Genomic DNA, 19678 nt, shown 5'->3' with positions numbered 1-19678 from the left:
GAGGGGTGGGGGAAGGTGAGGCAGCGTGGGGGGAGGGGGAAGGTAAGGCAGCGTGAGGAGGAGGGGGAAGGCAGCGTGAGGAGGAGGAGGAGGAGGGGGTGAGGAAGCGTGAGGAGGAGGGGTGAGGAAACATGACGAGGAGGGGTGAGGAGTGTGAGGAGGAGGGGGTAAGGCAGCGTGAGGAGGAGGGGAAGGTAAGGCAGCGTGAGGAGGAGGGGAAGGTAAGGCAGCGTGAGGTGAGGGGAAGGGCGATAAAATGTGCCCAAAGAGCAACGTTTTCTTTTTAACCACTGGGTTCTGAATAAAACTGGGTGGGAGCATTTAAAACCCACACTGTCTCACTGGCAAATTCAAAAGTAAACCATTGGTCCTTAGCAGAATGGGAGGGGTGGGGCAGAAGAGAAGAGAAGAGAAGAGAAGAGAAGAGAGGAGAGAGAGATTCCGGCAGATGTGACGTCCAGTTTAACAGCACACACATCGATGAATTGTCTGTGAAACACCAGGATGACAGTTTATAGCTGGGTCAGGATTCAAACCCAGGCTAGATAGTTTGGAGTGAGCATTTGTACCTCTTGGCTATCCTGCCATGATGTGGCGATTCATTGCTTTGTAACAACTGAAAACATTTTTTTTACTTATTGTAATTATCATTTATTTTGCCTTCCTAACTCCGGAGATGTTAAGCACTCCACTCAAGGAAGGACCACAACGAAACTTGTAAAAACGAAATGTGAATTTTTCACATGTATCTATATGCCGAAGTGATGGGTCATATAATGAAGGATCCTACAAAAAAGGAAAACGTGGTGAAAAATAAAATTTCACATTTTCAGCGAGTGAACTGCCACCTGTTGCACTGCCCAAGACATCGCACGGCCAAAAGCAGGCGAATGGACTCTGAACTTTGGTCAAGTCGATCGATATATTCTGTGATGGTATGAATATTGTAGAATGTAGAGGACTCGCCAAGTCGCTAAAGCACTCAAGCACTCCAAAGGAACGGCTGGCCTGGCAAGTGATTCACGATTGCCGATCGGTCATATAAACCCATGCACCCCATAATGCCCAAGCAATATCCAAATTGGACAAATGAACACTTCTATAGCAGTTGAAACTGCTGCTGAAGTCAATAAAGAAGTTTAAATTTTAAAATTCGGCTGAGATAGAGAGACTTTTGAGGTTATGGCAATTGCGGAAATGAAATAAAGCCACGAACACTGGCGTCTCCAGGTGTTTATAAGCATTGCAATGTATCCAGCGATTCAGAGTTATTATGATCAGGCATTCGATGATATGAGTAAGGAAAGTGAAAGAAAAACTTTATTGTTAAGAAACTGTTGTGGCCTGTTCCAAGTTGAGGCATTGTTGAGCAGGCCAAAACAAAAATGGCGAATTAAGACTCCAGAAAGCTGATAGAGGGCTGGCCAAGGATGACACCTTGATAAAGGATAATTAAATAAGGCTGTTAATTATCTTCCAAAGGGGTGTTTTAATGAACCCAAACACCCAATTTTCATTCTTGCACTTCCTTCGAGTTCCCTTTCTATGCATGCACAGTTTCAGGCTGTGAGGTTTCATGGTTTTGGAGTTATTGAGGACACACACACACACACACACACACACACACACACACACACACACACACACACACACACTTAATTGTAGAGATCGAAGACATGTTGTTCAGTCTTTAGATTTACATCAGAAGCAGCTATGAACCCTCAGAGCTATGCAGAGCAAAAAAGATGGCGGCTGGAGGGAAAGGCATGGTCTGGCTAATGGGCGGCGCTTGTGATGCTGGGGGAGAGAGGGGAAGGCATATCCTGTAGAATGGACAGGGCTTATGACCCACAGATACAAACTCAGCTATATATATTGTTGTGGCTTCCCGCCCGTCGGCGTGCGCGCTTCTCGCCAATGGAGGCCGCTCTCACCCACCGAACGGGAAAACCGCACATTGGCTTTGAAGGCCGTTTTGAGGCCACCAAAGGCTGCTATAAAGTTTTTTTTTTTTGGGGATGTAGGGTCAAGCAGTGCCCAGCCCACAGGCAAAAGGTAACCACCATAAGGTCAATAATCGCATAGCTTTTCAATATCCAACATGTCACGAAAATCTCAACACCATGAGGGCAATAACTCGATAAGTTTTCAATGCACAACATCGCCGGAACCCCAATGTAGTTCCCCCCCTCCCCTATGCAGTACCGAGTTCCCAGACTTGTATGGTAGAATGTGAAGAATGTATTAATACTTGGTGGGATTTTGACTGTACCTTTCCATACCTTACCTTTATATAACGTTAGGTAATTTGCACTCATTGCCTCTGATTGCTATGAGAGTTTGTTTTTGCTCTTTGTTCGCAGGACCACACCAGTTTCTGGATGAACCATCTCAGCTTCCCGTGAAGGACGTGTCGACGGGAGGCTTCGGCGTGTACGGCCAGGGCCAATACCAATGAGGCCACATTGGCTTCATATTGGAGTATGCACAAATACTGTCCCTTTTCTCGACTTGTCTCATTTATATTGAAGGTTTGAATGTATAGATTGTTCAAAAAAAACAAAAACTAAGGAAAAGTATTGTTTTGTGTCGAGTGACAAGAAAATGGCTTCCCAAAACGTTTGGTATTGCATAGAGACTGTGATGACAAAGTGTCCATATTTTGTCCCAACTGAAGGTTTTAAAACGAGTAAATGTTATTGCTGTCCTACCACGTGATGGTTTAATGTGTGCGTGCATCTGTGTTTGCATTGGTGGATGCAAAACACTGATGTGGGAAACTGCAATTAATTAATTGATTAGTTTTTGCACATTTTTGGGCATGCAACCCTTGTGTTGTGTGTGAAGGGTCAGGGAGGAAATTTGAATGACATTCAGGGCCCAATCGGTGAAGGGACACTTAAGTTATTTTGAGGTGCAGCTCGCTGCACCTGTTTTATTTATGCTTGACACCATCCATTTGTTTTCAAGGAGATTTTCTGTTGTTTTGCTGCAATAACAGCCGCTCAATATGTGCGCTTTTGGTTTAATGGGACGTTCCTCAGTTTGTTTCTTGTGTAAACATTAAATTCTTGAGTTATACGAACTGTCTCAGGTGGACTATTTGCTCAAAGGTGTTCATTTGTTGTGACTTTGTTGGTTGTGAAACTATTGGTGTTGTTTACATCACAATGAGCAGGTTTGAATTAAGTTCACCACAAACTATTGCATTGTTTTCCACTTCTGTGGTTGGTTTATTTGATCCCCCCCCCACCCCCATTCATCTACAGAGGTTTCCTATGTATCAAATGGCAGGACTGAGTTACCAACAAGCAACTTCTGGAGCGAGGTTATGCTTCTGCAGAAGCAGCGAACTTGTATTGGTCGTGTCAGGATGGGGGAAGATAGGATCCCAAAAGGAGTCTTGTATGGTGAGCTATCTTGCGGCAAGAGGAATACCAGACATCCGCTGCGATGGTACTTTGATGTAACCAAAAGGCACCTTCGTGCCGTTGGCATCTACTACCAAACTTGGGAGGACATTACAAAAAAATGGGCAACAATGGCACATTGTTGTGAAAAATGGCCGTGCAGTGGCAGAGTCCAACAGAGCTGCGACTGCAGAGGCCAAACGAATTGGTCCGCATAAGCGTGCCCAGTATGTTCTCTCATGTCGCTACCAGCCAATCCCGTCACCGTTTTGCCGTCAGCACTGTGGTCACAGTAATACGTCCCGCTCTGGCTTTATCTCACATGATATTTCGATGGTGATAGATTGCAAGTGAAAGTTATTCAGAAAGGAATACATGGACGAGTTACAAAGGCTAAGGCAGATTATGAACTAAAGCTGGAACGGAATTTTAAAGGAAACGAGACAACCCGTGAACCTGTTGGGTTCCCATTGTGACAGCGGTTGATGAAAAAAAAAATCATTTCAAGAAAAAAAATAAAGATAGCTCCAGCCAACTATACCGCTGAGGTTGTTTGCGTTGATCAAATACTCCCGAAGAGTACTTGACTGAATCGGGAATTGATTTTTTAAATAATTTTTTTGTTTGCCCGATTTGAACAAAACTTGATACTGCACACCGCAGGAGAATGGTGAGTAAGCTGGGCTGAAAATTTTTGCGCTATCGTGTACCGTTTCAGCTGTATTTCGGGAACATACATACATACATACAAGATGAGTTTTAGTAATATATAAATAGATAGATGATTCTCGATCTGCTTGGCAAAAAATTTAATCTATGATTGGATGTAAAAGCACATCGATGAGGCTAGCGGACTTTATTGAAGACTTTGTTGATAATTTCAATGATTTTATTGTAGATTTGATGTTCATGATTTCAAAGTTGAGAATGATTCTGTTGTGGAAATGTTGAAGGATAACATTTGGGATTCAGACAAGTCTGGCAGTGAATGGGGTTCGTAATTTGTGAAGATTTGAGTGAACAAGGCCACTGGTATACTTGATGTTGGCTTCGTGGCTAGAGTGTTGGGCTTGGGATCCTAGGGTCCTGAGTTCAAATCCCCCTCAGTTGTTGAATTAATACCAGGTGGGGTTGACTCTGCCTGTCATTCTTCCAAGGTTGGCAAAATTAGTGCGAGCTTGCTGGTACCCTGTGCTGGAGTGACGACCCATCCAGGATTGTGCCCAATCGCCAAGGAGTCTGCTTAAGCAGCACCAACGCTCTGATACAGGGTATGGTCCAAATTGATGGATGGGAAGGCCACTGGTCCAGATGGTATTTCTTATAAGGTTCTGAAACTGTCGTGAACAACTTCCCCAGTGTTCACATGTACTGTATTAATAAATTTTAGACAATAGTGGAAATTGGACATCTTTCAATGGTCATTCCAGTTCCAAAGGTTAAAAAAATAGTGATGAGTTGAATAATTACCATCCAGTAACCTTGACCTTCAATGTAATGTTTTGCTCAAGTTTTTGTGCACTCAAGTTGGCTTGTTTGACCAATCTCAATTCGCATGACAGAGAAATGGAGGTGTTGAATGTGCTATGCTTGTCGATCTCAAAGTATTGCACCATCACTTAGACACTCCCATGTCCTTTGTAAGAAGATTACTTATTAACTTCTCTCATGCCTTCAACACCATCGAACCATGCATATTGATTGACAAATCACTGAAGCTAATGTCACACCTCAGCTTTCAAGATGAATTCACAACTTTCTTACAGATAGACCACAACAGGTTAAGTGTAAGAACGTGCTATCACGTGTTCGAGTTTTCAGTCGATGGACACCACAAGGTTGTGTTGTCTCCACTGTTTTGTTTTCCTCGAATCCAGGTGACTCCTGTAGTTCAAGTCCTAATTGTTTCAAATATGCTGATAATACAGTAATTAGTGGGTTCTTACTTCATGATAACCATGAATATGTGAACGAAGTTCAGAAGTTTGAAGACTGGTGTGACGTCACTATTTAGTTCTTTATGTCAACAAGACTAAGGAAATGATTTCTGACACACTGGGTCCCTCATCCCACCCCTCCCAACCCCTTGCTTCCCTTGATTAGTGGAGGTTAACCTTGTGGCTTCCCACTTCCCACAGTGCAAAAATGCAAGTGATCTCCACAGCTCACTTGAAATACCCTCTGCCGCCAACACCACCGGGTGGCGCTACACGATACACATTTACATAGATAATTTTTGTCATCCTTCCCTTCCAAACCCCCACGACGACAGATGAAACCAAGGAGCCCATGTTCACCACGAGGTGGAACTTGGTCCATGTGCCAAGTTTGGTGGCCCAGTAATTTTGGCGTGAATGGTGTTAAGACAAACAGACATAACGACATTGATTAGATGGTTTTTTTATGCTTAACAGGTGACCATGACCCTTTGCTCATTGCTCATGACCTGATAACCATGGTATCGAACAGGTTCCCGAGTATTAAGTATTTAGTTGCAATGATTGATATCAAATTGAAATGGAGCACGACCTCCTTTAGGTGTTGGCAGGTAAAGCACACCCAAGGTTGTACTTTTTAAGGAAACTAACAGTTTCATGTCGATAATAGCATTTTATTGTTTTTAGATCCTCATGGAGGATCTCGAAGTCTTCCTCACGTTGTTGTTCTTCATCTTCTTCTTGTGGACTTTTTTGTTTCACAGCCTACAGTTTTCGTCGAAACTTCCTGAAACTTGGCATATACATGTTAAAATACCCTACGCAGACAGTAACAATCTCCAATTTTGAAAATTCCTCCTAGAAAAAAAGTTATGACGTCAAAATTTCCCCGCTAATGGAAATCGCCGAAAAAATTATCTCCGAAACTAGGCAAGCTTTATGAATTATGTTTGCGGGAATCGAACAGGGCATTAACAGAGATGAATTACCACACATATGATACATCACTATGACGTCATATCAATTTTTATGACGTCATTCCTAGTTTTTGACATTTTTTGTTTCACAACCCAGAGTTTTCATCGGATCTTCGTGAAACTCGCCATGTATATGCAGAAAGCCCACGCGCAGGCAGTAACCATCTCCGATTTTGGAAATTCTTCCGAGAAAAAAAAGTTGATGTCATAATATCGCCGCTAATGGAAATCGCCTATACCATTATCTCCAAAACTAGGCAAGCTGTTTGAATTTTGTTTGCGGGAATCAAGCCGGGCATTAGCACAGATAAATTTATCGCAAACCTGATACATCACAATGACGTCATATTCGTTTTTATGACGTCATCATTAAGAGGACGAGGATCTTCGCTCATTTTTTGAGCTTGTTTTTACAATCAATCCTTGGTTCAAAGTATTCTTTCTTTCTATTTAGGATGTACATTTGGTAATTCGCCCAAACTAACGGGAAAGACCCTTCAAGATGAGCAGCTTGTGATAGGAACAGATAGATCTTCCATCAATTTATACCTTGTATACCTTGTGTTGAAGGTCCACAAAATGATGCAACATCCATCACACCCATGTCACCGTTGGTTTTGTTTTAATCGTTTAGATATTCGCCATTGTGTTCAACTAACCTAATGTTGTCGCTTTCGACTCTCCCTTTGTCCCAAATTCAATTGACATGTTTAATATAAATACCTAGTTGTAGATATCTAATATAGGGCTGGAAAGATAGCCTAAAGGAGTCAAGCCTGGGTTCGAATCCCTACCCAGCTATAAACTGCCACTCTGGTGTCATCATAGGCAGGGTGATTCATCAATATGTGTGTTGTCCCCAAAATATCCCACAGTGTCCTTTAACGAAAAGTAGGCGAGCTATCGCCGGCACCCTGACGAAATTACAAATTCCTGCTCTGACCGCTTAATCGAGCGTCCACTCTGGCCAGCCGGTTCGTGAAGGACTTTCACTGCCAAAATCTTTCCACGGCCAACCAACCCCACAAGAACGTGAGAATAATATTATAGCCGTTGAATAATAATAAAAATCAGTGTAAACGTTCCTTTGACCGTCTTCTTTAACTTATTGGAACTTAACCAAAGGGTGCTGCACAGCAGGAAGTCGTCACGCCGACGGATTTCCGCTCGCATTGCAAAGCCCCGCCTACTTCACAGCGTCGCGACTCATGATTGGACGGATTCGCGACAGAAGAAGAAGAAGAATAAAAAAATGAAATAAAAATATTTAACGATGCAATGGTTCGCGTGCACTAAATAATTATCGCTCAAAACAATATTAAAGTTCCGACGGCAAAAGCTGATAACACGAAGTAAAAAAATATTAAAATCCAGAATAATGGTATCGCACCCGGAAATGACGTCATCTCTTGAAGATTTTTATTTTTACCAAGTCAGACGAAAAACATTAATATAAAATGTCAGTTTACAAAGAATACTTTTTCCCGTAAAGATAGCCCAGTAATGTAAAACGCAATCCGTAGAGGGGTAAATATTACGAAATATTTCGGTTTATTTCATATAACCAAGGTAAAGGTAGTTTCATGTAGGTTGTCGACACCATTACAGTGAGAATGACTGCTGCCAATAAGAATCCCACGTGAGAGAGGTTTGTTAGCTTTGCGCAGTGGCAGTATCGTAGCCAATGAGGTTTATCCGAGGCGCGATTATTGCTAATTGAAAACTTTTCCCAATACCCCGCCGTGACGACCTGAAATATGGTCGGCGTTGGCAATTTTTGACAGCTCCTACGGGAGCCCCATTGTTAATGAACAACAGAGTTATCTTGTAGAGTTAGTAAAGGGGTTCGATGTATGGATGTTGATCTTGGTGACCCACGTTCTCACATTGAGCTTGGTGGATGTTAAAGCTCCTGATTGGTGCCATTCGTGAAGAGAAGGTGAGCTGTTTCCGGCATTCTGGCAAAAGATTTTCGACGATGTATACAAAAAAAGACTTCCAAATATCTGTTCTCACCTGCAGGGGGCACTGCATCAGTCACACAGTCGTGCTCGCAGCGATGATGTGCTTGCACCCAGAGGCTGTGTATGAAATGAATGGTTGTTCATGGTTGTGGCGATAACTGCGGGGTCTTCAAGGTCCATCAGTTCGTGTGAGCAGATGGGACACCTGACACAAAGGTTCACAAATCGTTTGGCAGGTAAACAGGTGTGCACACATGTTTGTATAGGTCCTCAGTTTAATGTTTTTTTTGATCGTGAGTTAATGAAGACTGTGCGGTAACATTTGTACATTATACAAAAGCCCAGGCTTGTAACAGCACGTTATACTGTTGTGGGCCGGGGTCGGTGGTGAGGAACGGCTGCCGGGTGGAGCAGTACAGCCGTCTCCCACCAAACACTCAGAATTAAAAGGTCGTCACCCCGGATAACTCCAGAGTAGACGGGTCACTTGAAGGACCGTGATCACCAATTCTCTGACGGGGTGGGGTAGGGTCAATAGCCAAATTTCAATATACCTAAGTACCCACGTCGTCAAATTACCGGGGAAATCACACCCTCAGACAACTGTGTCCGAACCGAGTCGCAGGTACCGACTCGGATCCGGCATTATCGAGCGGAGTTACCAGAGCCGCGTGGTCCCAATGACAACTTAGGGCACAAACGGCTTACTGGTTCTCAAGCACGAACCGTGCTGGGTCAATAATAGAAAGCACAACAACGAGCTGGTACATTGAACAATTGGGGGTTTACTATTAATGCAGCAGGGGAGCACAAAAAGAGCAGAGTTAAACCGACTATCAGAAATGCAATTTACAATGTCTTCTTCTTCCTCTTTCGGCTTGCTCCCGCTAGGGGTCGCCACAGCGGACCAACTGTCTCCATTTTGCTCTATCCTCCACATCTTCCATTGACACTCCAACCACCCGCATGTCCGCCCTCACCGCATCCATGAACCTCTTCTTTGGCCTTCCTCTTCTCCTCCTGCCTGGCGGCTCCATCTTCAACATCCTTCTCCCGATATACTCCGTTTCCCTCCTGTGCACATGTCCAAACCATCTCAATCTCGCCTCTCTCACTTTGTCTCCAAACCGTCCTACCTGCGCTGTCCCTCTAATACACTCATTTCTTATCCTATCCATCCTCGTCACTCCCAACGAGAATCGCAGCATCTTTAACTCTGCCACCTCCAGCTCTGCTTCCTGTCTTTTTGTTAGCGCCACCGCCTCCAAACCATACAACATAGCTGGTCTCACTACCGTCTTGTATACTTTCCCCTTCACTCTTGCAGCTACCCTTCTGTCACAAATCACTCCTGCAACTCTTCTCCACCCACTCCATCCTGCCTGCACTCTCTTTTTCACTTCTCTCCCACACTCACCGTTACTTTGGACAGTTGATCCCAAGTATTTAAACCAATCCACCTTCCCCACCTCAACTCCTTGCAACTGCACCATACCACCACCCTCCCTCTCATTTACGCACATGTACTCCGTCTTACTCCTACTGACTAACATTCCCCTTCTCTCCAGTGCGTACCTCCACCTCTCAAGGCTCGATTCAGCCTGCTCCCTACTCTCCCTACAGATCATGATGTCATCCGCGAACATCATAGTCCATGGAGACTCCAGTCTGATCTCGTCCGTCAACCTGTCCATCACCATTGCAAACAGGAAAGGGCTCAGAGTCGATCCTTGGTGCAATCCCACTTTAACCTTAAACCGGTCCGTCATTCCTACCGCACACCTCACCGCTGTCACACTGTCCTCATACATATCCTGCACGATCCTCACATACTTCTCCAACACTCCCGACTTCCTCATACAATACCACAATTCCTCTCTTGGCACCCTATCATAAGCTTTCTCTAAATCCACAAACACACAATGTAACTCCTTCTGGCCTTCCCTATACTTCTCCATCAACATTCTCAAAGCAAACATCGCATCAGTGGTGCTCTTTCCTGGCATAAACCCATATTGCTGCTCAGAGATCATCACCTCTCCTCTCAACCGAGCTTCCACTACTCTTTCCCACAACTTCATGGTGTGGCTTAACAACTTTATCCCTCTGTAATTACCACATGTCTGCACATCACCCTTATTCTTGAAAATCGGAATCAGTACACTTAATCTCCACTCCTCCGGCATCCTCTCACTTTCCAAGACTTTATTAAACAATCTGGTTAACAACCCCACTGCCATCTCTCCTCAGCACTTCCAAGCCTCCACTGGTATACCATCTGGGCCAACCGCCTTTCCACTTTTCATCTTCTTCATACCAGTCCTCACTTCATCCTTACTAATCCACCCCACTTCCAGATTCACTATCTCCACCTCTTCCAACCTTCTCTCTCTCATTTTCTTCATTCATCAGCTCCTCAAAGTACTCCATCCACCTTCTCAACACACTCTCCTCGCTCGTCAGCACATTCCCATTTGCGTCCTTTATCACCCTGACCTGCAGCACATCCTTCCCAGCTCGGTCCCTCTGTCTTGCCAATCGGTATAAATCCTTTTCCCCTTCTTTTGTATCCAACTTCTCATACAGCTCGTCATATGCCTTTTCCTTGGCCTTTCCCACCTCTCTTTTTGCCTTTCGCCGCCACTCCTTGTACTCCTGCCTACTTTCTTCATCTCTCTGACTATCCCACTTCTTTTTTGCCAACCCCTTCTTCCTTATACTTTCCTGTACTTCCTCATTCCACCACCAAGTCTCCTTATCTTCCTTCCTCTGTCCAGATGTCACACCAAGTACCTTCCGAGCAATCTCCCTCACAACTTCTGCTGTCGTTGCCCAATCATCCCACCCATCTTTACCACCATCCAACGCCTGTCTCACCTCCTCCCTAAATTTCACGCAACAGTCTTCCTCCTTCAGCTTCCACCATCTGGTCCTTGGTTCAGCCCTCACTCTCTTCCTCAACCTCACCTCTAAAGTCATCCTTCAGACCACCAATCGATGCTGTCGAGCGACACTCTCCCCTGCCACAACCTTACAGTCACTAATCTCTTTCAGGTTGCATCTCCTACTTAAGATGTAATCCACCTGTGTGCACTTTCCTCCACTCTTGTATGTCACCCTGTGTTCCTCCTTCTTCTTGAAATACGTATTTACCACTGCCATTTCCATTCTTTTTGCAAACTCTACCACCATTTGCCCTTCCACATTTCTCTTGTTGAGACCGTACCTCCCCATCACCTCCTCATCCTCTTTATTCCCTTCCCCAACATGTCCATTGAAATCTGCTCCAATCACCACTCTTTCATCCTTGGATACACTCTCCACCACTTCATCTAACTCACTCCAGAAATCTTCTTTATACTCCATCTCACACACCATATGTGGGGCATATGCACTGATGACATTCATCATCACCCCTTCAATTTCCAACTTCACACTCATCACTCGGTCAGACACCCTCCTCACCTCCAATACCCTCTTGACATGATCTTCCTTCAGGATTATCCCGACACCATTTCTCCTCCCATCCACACCATGGTAGAACAGTTTGAAACCACCTCCAATGCTCCTCGCCTTACTCCCCATCCACTTGGTCTCTTGTACACACAGTATGTCCACCTTTCTTCTCTCCATCATATCAGCCAACTCTCGCCCTTTGCCAGTAATCGTCCCAACATTCAGAGTTCCAACTCTCACCTCCACACTTCTACCCTTCCCCCTCTCCCACTGCCTCCGGACTCGCCTTCCCCGTCTCCTTCTCCTCCTTCGCCCAGCAGTAGCACAATTTCCACTGGTACCCTGCTGACCACCGGTACCGGTGGCGGTCGTTGGTAACCCGGGCCTCGACCGATCCGGTATGGAAATTCGTTTTGTTGTCCGCATAAATGCAATTTACAATGTACAAGGCACTTAAACAATTGCTACTTATAGACTGGGCCTACAGACACACATGCACACACCCAAAAGAAATGGTGGCCACGGCCTTTATTTGACCCTTCAGCTCGGGAGGGAAGGCGAGCTGAGGGTAAGAATTTGGTCGGGCACCTTTTCGCCTCGTGCGGTCTGGTCGAGATGAGCTGGTTCGGGGGGGGGACTCGAACCCACTCCTTCGTCGCCGCACCAAGCACCAGGGACCGCGCTCTCCAACCAGCCACGCACCAACGAACCAAGGCCAAGGAGAAGACCAGAGACGACGATGACCCAGGACCAGACGAATCAGCCAGCACCAAGACCCGCGACCCCCATGACAACCAACCTCCTCAGCCTGGCATTCCTTTATATCTTTCTTGTCCGGGGTGAGAAGATCACCATCTGAGGCGGTCTCCACCCTCATTGGCCAGGGTGTCGTGGGAAAGTCGCCCTCTGTGGCCATCTCAACCCTCATTGGCCGGGGTGTCGTGGGAAAGTCGCCCTCTGTGCGTGATTGGATAAGGGGTGGAGTCGGAGCTGAGGCGATGAAAATCTCCGCCCACGTACGTGGTCGAACGCACGTGGGCAATGGTGTCGGTGTGCGAAGTGAAGTGAAGGAGATTTGTTGTAAAAAAAAAACTAGCTATAAAGAAACTTCGCAGCACACACATGTAATTCCCGGTAGACACAGGTAGGGGGCCCTAACTATAAACACATACTTATCGAGATAACTAAACTTGGGGACTGCTTTCTTTCTGTGTGCACAAGGCTTCCAAATTCATAACAATACGACAGGAAACTTGGCAAGTTAAGGGAAACTGAAATGTTAGCTAATCAAAGTCATGTTCCCCGTCCCATCCCCATCCCTCTCCCTTCCACAGTTCACCTAATGTGTCTGTTCCCCACTGTTTTGTCCCTTCCACTCCCGCCCCTCTTGTCTCATGCCTCCTTGCTGTGAGTTGTGTGTTATCTCTCATACGAGCCTCGACCAAGGTATACAAAAAAAAAAAAAAAAAAAGTAATGGACATCGGGACATGGCAACGAGTGGAAACCCACCTGCGTGTGTATAAAGACAAACGACCTGTCTTCCTGATGTCTGTTTTGTTAAAAGTGATGTCACATGTCAATTAATTATAATTCCTGGGATGTTTCATGAGTCTGGCATGGATTTACCTGTGAGGTGCTCAAGGGTACATTATGCCACATGGTGTGAAATTATCCACAGGCCCAGATGTTAATGGGTGTGGGAGGGGGTGTTTGGAAGAGGGGGGGGGGGCGAAGAAACTCCTGTGAAACTGGTAGGGGACTAATCCATCCTTCCATTGGGACCATACTCAGTGCCGTGCATTAGTGCTGCCTAATCAGTCTCCTTGGCTATTTGGTGCAATCCTGGACAGGTCACCACTCCAACACAGGATACCAGCATGCTGGCACTCATTGTGCTGACCTCAGAAGGATGACAGGCGGAGTCAACCCTACCTGGTATTAATTCAGCAGCCAAGGGGGATTTAGAACTCAGGATCCTCGGATCCCAAGCCCACCACCCTAACCATTAAGTCAACACGAGGCAGAGGGTACTCATAAGGTACAGTATTTAGAAGTTTTGGTCTCCCTTCCCCCAGTGTTCTTGTCTAACTCCATTTCCCCTCCATACACTCTGCAACATTCCCTGTGTGCATGTCTTGATCAGGTGAGGGCTTCCGCACCAGGAGCAAGCCAGGCGGGCAAACAAAAAATTACTGACCTCTCCCCAACCAATCAGCACAGGCCGTGTTGCTCACGGGAGGTGAGCGTCACATGACAAAGGAGATCACTGAGAAGAACACTGGCTGTGTGGAGATCCCACACTGATAATATCCCGCTGTTGTGTAGAGATCCCCGTGGCGTGGAGATCCCCGTGGCGTGAAGATCCCTGTGGCGTGGATATCCCCGTGGCGTAGAGATCCCCCTGGCATGGAGATCCCCGTGGTGTAGAGATCCCCGTGGTGTAGAGATCCATGAGACCGGTGTAACTATCACGAACTCATCCCCCTAACTAGTGGTATCCTGTGCCCTGTGACAGGGGGGTCGTTCACCCCTGCCCAGGGAATCCTGTTCACCTGAAGCGAGGCTTGCTTTTTTTTTTCTATGCGACCAGCGTGGAAACTCGCAACCTGCGCACCTTTCCCCGTGACGTCATGGCAGCTGTTCGCGTACCTCGTCCCTCTTGGTTGGTACCATCTGGCAGGGATTCTCCTCCTGCCGGATTCCAACCATACGTGCAGCCATGACGTCACCCTGCGCATCAAAAAAACAAGCCTCGCGTTTCGAGGTGTTCCCTACACGAACACATGTGCTCTGCCCTTCAGAGCTTCTCACACACGCTCGCGTGGAGAACCCGTCCATTCCGAATTCGTATCCTGCCTACCTTTTGTCCGTCCGCGGGATCGGCAACATCCACCGCTGGTGTTTACAGATTGGGTTTCACTCCCGCAAGCGCGCACGTGGCGGCCTCGTGCTCTGCACGGCACGAACCTCGCGCTCGCCGCTGGGTAAACCCGGCGCGGTCCCTAATGCAACTACGGCCGCTACCCGGCCTTTGTCCCTCTGTCGCCGTCGTCGTCTCCATTCAACACACGCACTCCTGCGTGTTACGACGCTCACACACCACTCCATGACATTCACACCGGGAGACGCGGCTGCATGCTTCCTCATGCCAACCGTCATCTCCCTTGCGTACAGCGACCTCACACACACGGTCCCTCTCACACTCGGTCGTTCACTCACGCATGCAATTTCCCTCACACACGTGGTTCCACTCACACATGGTGCTTCATCCACACACGGCGTGCTGGAAAGCACGCACCTCGGCTCACTCGCAACCACACCTCTCACACATGGGATTTCTTCCACACACGGGGTGTCACTCATACCCGGGGTCTCATCCACACACGGGGTCTTTGTCACCCACCCGGTCGCTCTCACACACGCCCAGGCACCCGTGCTATGCGTGCGTTGCAGCACGCATTTCGCCACACTCGTAAGCACACACCTCGACACCACACACACCGGAACAATCACGCTGGGGATTCGCGTCACCACAAGGGGTTCCGTGGCCTTCACACCCCCCAAGCTCGGTGTGCACTCGTCCACAGCACTCGCCCCCTCTAACTCACAAAGCTCGACCGAACCCACCTGGTCACGATCCGCTTCAAGGGGGCATACTCCCTCCCCTCGTTCCTGGAGGAGGCCATCCAGCTGCTTGCACCGGGTCACAACACATCCCCCGAGCTCCCCCTCATCGTCCTCCACTAACTCAACATGCGTGTGCTCGTCTTTCGTTTATTTTACTTCGCCCTCTATCTCCCGTGTTTCTATACATTTTATTTCTGTTGTCCCCTCGTGTCTATCAGTTAAGTTTCCTCCTGGATCTTCGTCTCCGTTTCCTCCGTTTTATTTAATTCATTCTCAACTCGGTCTATCTCCCGTATCTCTGGCAATACCTCCATTTCCTTCGTCGTCTCCCTTTGTGTTTCTGTTAATTCCGTCACCTCATTCATTACCTCCGTCTCTTCTCTTGTTATCTCCCTCGTCTCTACGCGCCTCGTACATGTGTCAGTCACCCTATTTACTTTTTCCCTCTGTCACCGTCACTTTCTCCGTCACCTTTACGCTTCTCGCCCAGCACGTCCCCCGAATTACTTCGTCCTCACCCGCCTCCATTGCGGGCCTGACAGCCGTCTACCCCCAGCTCCCGCTCGCCTTGAAACTCCATCTTATTTCTCGGAAAGGAATTAATTTGGCTTGCTCGTAATTTGGGGGGAGCGGGGGTTGCTTCGCACACCCCTGGTCCGATCCCCGTAAATTTAGTTGGAGACCGAGGTGGATTTGAATCCCACACTCCTGACACCAGTGTTACGAATTCTGGTCCGCCTGGCGTGCGATCGGCCACGTAACTCGAATTGCGACTGCGTCGCCTACCGGAACGGACAATTCAGTCGTGATCCTCCCGGAACAACGCCGGGAGCTAGTCATGGGTGGGTCTTTCGACCTCACCATAATCGTGCCAATCGGCCACCCGCGCAGGATAGGGTTGTTCACCAAACTCGACCTACCTAAGTACCTGCGCGAGTAGTTAACCGGGTGATTGTACTTCGCCGCTGGCCGGCCTAGGACACGAACCGCTTAAGCGGTCCGTTCCGTGCTTCAGTGATAACCGAGCAGTGTCATCGCCGACCCCGACGGATGTGATTCTATTTACTGGGTACTTACACCCTTCTACCAATTCCCTCCGTGATGCAAGATGGAACTTTCAAACAAGGGAAAGGATGCAACGAAACGGGGAACAGTTCAACAAGCACATTTATTTCACACTCAGACAAGGCACGTATTTACAGCCATACAGTAAATCATGCACGTAAGAACAGTAACACAGTGAAAGCAATTGAAGAGTTGCAACCGAATATTTATTCACACATTTACTTAAACAGGTTTACTTTACAAGACGGCGCCACCACATGCACTTACACAAAAGCAAAGAAAAGCCACCCTCAAAGACAAGGGTGGCAGACAGGTCCGTGGACCAAATGTACCTGGAACCTGGATGAGCGGCCAGGTCCACGAGACCGAAGGGTCTTACCCGCGCCCTCGTGGCGCGATGGCGGGCAAGCCGCAATGTCAGCGTAGCCGTGCCTGACTTCGTGCCCCTGGCGTGGCCGGTGAGCTCTCTCCGGCGTTCTCCGCGCAGGCACGTGTTTCACAGTCGGCACCACGGTTGGGGAGGGGAACGGACGGGGTTACCGGCGCTCTCTCAGCGCGGATGGGGGGGGATTGTTGATGCCCGGTATGGGGAGGGTTGTTGATGCTCTTTTAGCAATGTCGATGCCCTCCTGGTGAGACGGGGGTTATCGGCGCTCTCTCAGCGCAAAGCTCGGTTTGGGAGAGGGGAACTGATGTCGCTCCCTTCAGCGAGTTGGCGTTCTGGACCGCACTGGCTATGGCAAAACTCCTGGCTGTGGCCTCCACAACGCCCCTTCTCCGGCGGTGGTCCCCACTCAGCCCTCTGGCTTGCCTCTGAGCCCTTCTCCGCGTCCCTGCTCCACTCAGCAACTCGCCCTCCTCGCCCCTCAACTTCGACCTGAGCTTCGTTCCGAAGATGCTTCCTCTCCATCGACCGTCCCCCGTTTGCCCCCGTCTGCCACGAGCTCCGTTGTGCTCGCCCTTATATAGGCCGGGGAGTGGAAAAATCCAACCCCCGACCTATGACCTTCGACCTCTGGAAAGCATACCTGGTTGAAATCACCAGGGCCTTGCCCTGTCAGCGTGACCCCTGACCCCGGCAAAGCTGACGTGGTAGGAATCACCAAAGTCTCGCCCTGTCAGCTTCAGCTTTACCCCTTCGAGCTGATGGTGGTGTTTAGCCCCGACCACGCGGTTTCGCCCGACCAGCCGATGTGTGTATGCGGGTTTCGCCGGGGCTTCTGTCCCGCCGAACCGATGCATGTAATGCATCGAGTCCATCTGCCACGTGGCTTCGTTTTGCCCGACCAGCCGATGCGTGTATGCGGGTTTCGCCGGGGCTTCTGTCCCGCCGAACTGATGCGTGTAATGCATCGAGACCGTCCGTGAAGGAGTTCATATGCAAATTTGAGGATCACATCGGGTTTGGAGGCGGAGCTACACCACCTGATGCTCAGCCATTAGACGGATGAAAAGTGGGCGCGTATGATGCCTGATCCGACTTCTCCTTCAAAAGGATCCCATTGACAACCAATGGCACGACGTTCGGTAACGTGTTCTATTTCTCTGTTCAAATCATGTCTGGACGTGGTAAAAATCACCAAACGGGCTTTGGACAGCGCGACTTCGGTGTTGACCCTGGGACGAAGGCGACTTCTTGTTTGCGGGTGGTGTTTGTTGATAGTAGTGGAGGGAGAAAGGCGAAAGTGGTGGGGGTTTGCTTTGGTGGTTTGGGGATGGTGTTGGTGGTGGCGATTTGGTTGTTGGGGGATGCTGGGTCCAAAATAATGATAGAGAAAAGAAAAACGGCTAACTCAAAGGACCACAGCCCTGTGAACATGGAAATTCCCTTTAAACAATGGTGGGGAAATCTAACTACACATATACTTATCGTCATAACTGATCTAAGGACCCTTTAATGTGTATTGCGAATTTCCACAGCCGTAACAATATATATATATATATATATATATATATATATATATATATATATATATATATATATATATATATATATATATATATATATATATATATATATTGTTACGAATCTGGAAGCCATGTGCACACAGACAGCCAGAGTCCCCGTAGTTCAGTTATTTCGAAAGTATGTGTTTATAGTCAGGGTCCCATCCTTCTGTCTAATGGGAATTACATGTGTGTGCTCTGAGTTATTTTTTTAGTCAGGTTTATTACATCCACTACAACAACGCCACCATCCCACACTCGACCCGGTCGCCATTGCCCACGTGTTTTTGGCTGAAGGAGTGGGTGGAGCCTCTATCGCCTCAGATTGAGGCTCTGCCCCAAGGCAGGGCATGGACGTTTCCTCCAGCGAATGAGCGAAAGGCGAGCATGACACGCACGCCCCAGCCAATCGGGAGGTGACCACGAGTCGTCCAACAACCCCTTGTCCAATCAGGAGGCGAGTGGCGAGGAGAAGAGACCCCTCCCACCTCAGAAGAGTAGAGTGGTTTTCAGGACCAGGGTTCGGCAGAGAGGAGATCGTGGTGATTGCCGAGCGGTCTGTCGTCGTGGCTGAGTGGTTGTCGACGAGGGCTCTGCAGACTATCGTGGTCGTGGTTGGAGCGGTCTGCGGTCCTTTGGAGGGCAAGTCTGGTGACTGAGCAGCCAGGGTCGTGGGCCGTGGACTTCGGGTCATGGGTTCGAGTCCCACCGTGGTGGTTTGAGTCGATGTCACTGCATGAGGCGGGACAGGTACCCCGGCCCGGCTCTACCGAACTAAACCCACGGGGTCCATTTATTTTGTGTGTGTGTGTGTGTGTGTGTGTGTGTGTGTGTGTGTGTGTGTGTGTGTGTGTGTGTGTGTGTGTGCATGTCTGTGGGTCCTGTGTTTAAGTACGATTGTTAATTGCTTTTGCTCATTGTACATTGCCTGCCTTTTATTTGTGATAACTTTGCTCTGTGTCTCCCCTCCCTGATTATTGTTAAAAATAAACCCCTGTTAAATGTTCCATTTCTTTGTTCGTGCTTTCCTTCATTGGCCAAGCAAGGTGCGTATTGAGAAATAGCAAAGCCATTCGTGCTGTAAATTGTTCATTTGTTCCGGCGCGGTTTTGATAACGCTCGGTTACGCCGGATCCGAGTCGGTGATAGCGACTCGATTCGGACAAAGTCGGCCGAGGGTGTGGTTTCCCCGGTAGTTGGACGACGTGGGTATTTAGGTATATTGAAATTAGGCAATTAACCCTACCCCATGCCGTCAAAATATTGCTGACCACGGTCCGCTAAGGGACCCGTG

The 19678-nt window shown here is 47.9% G+C and overlaps 1 protein-coding gene, 1 long non-coding RNA gene and 1 other non-coding gene across 4 annotated transcripts in view; all 3 read left to right on the top strand.

Moving 5' to 3' along the window:
- LOC147020678 (mitochondrial import inner membrane translocase subunit Tim17-B-like) overlaps window positions 1-3081 on the top strand; it is a 34316-nt gene extending 31235 nt beyond the window's left edge. The window contains exon 6 of the mRNA XM_085896206.1: window positions 2364-3081. Within this exon, the coding sequence (XP_085752332.1) occupies window positions 2364-2458 (95 nt within the window). The 3' untranslated portion in view covers window positions 2459-3081. The remainder of the gene's footprint in view (window positions 1-2363) is intronic.
- A 4864-nt stretch (window positions 3082-7945) lies between these two features.
- LOC147020676 (uncharacterized) overlaps window positions 7946-19678 on the top strand; it is a 65003-nt gene continuing 53270 nt past the window's right edge. The window contains exons 1-2 of one of the 2 annotated variants that reach the window (XR_015061922.1): window positions 7946-8263; window positions 8347-8524. This is a non-coding gene — a long non-coding RNA (uncharacterized LOC147020676). The remainder of the gene's footprint in view (window positions 8264-8346; window positions 8525-19678) is intronic. The other variant, XR_015061923.1, reaches the window with a different exon arrangement.
- On the top strand, window positions 7980-8120 carry LOC147020677 (U4 spliceosomal RNA). The gene has a single exon (XR_015062132.1). It is a non-coding gene; the product is annotated as a U4 spliceosomal RNA (small nuclear RNA).

The sequence above is a fragment of the Eptatretus burgeri genome, chromosome 9 (assembly GCF_056783735.1).
Source record: "Eptatretus burgeri isolate ZD-2024b chromosome 9, Ebu_testis_v1, whole genome shotgun sequence".
Lineage (NCBI taxonomy): Eukaryota > Metazoa > Chordata > Myxini > Myxiniformes > Myxinidae > Eptatretus > Eptatretus burgeri.
This window is presented reverse-complemented; position numbering and strand designations above follow the sequence as displayed.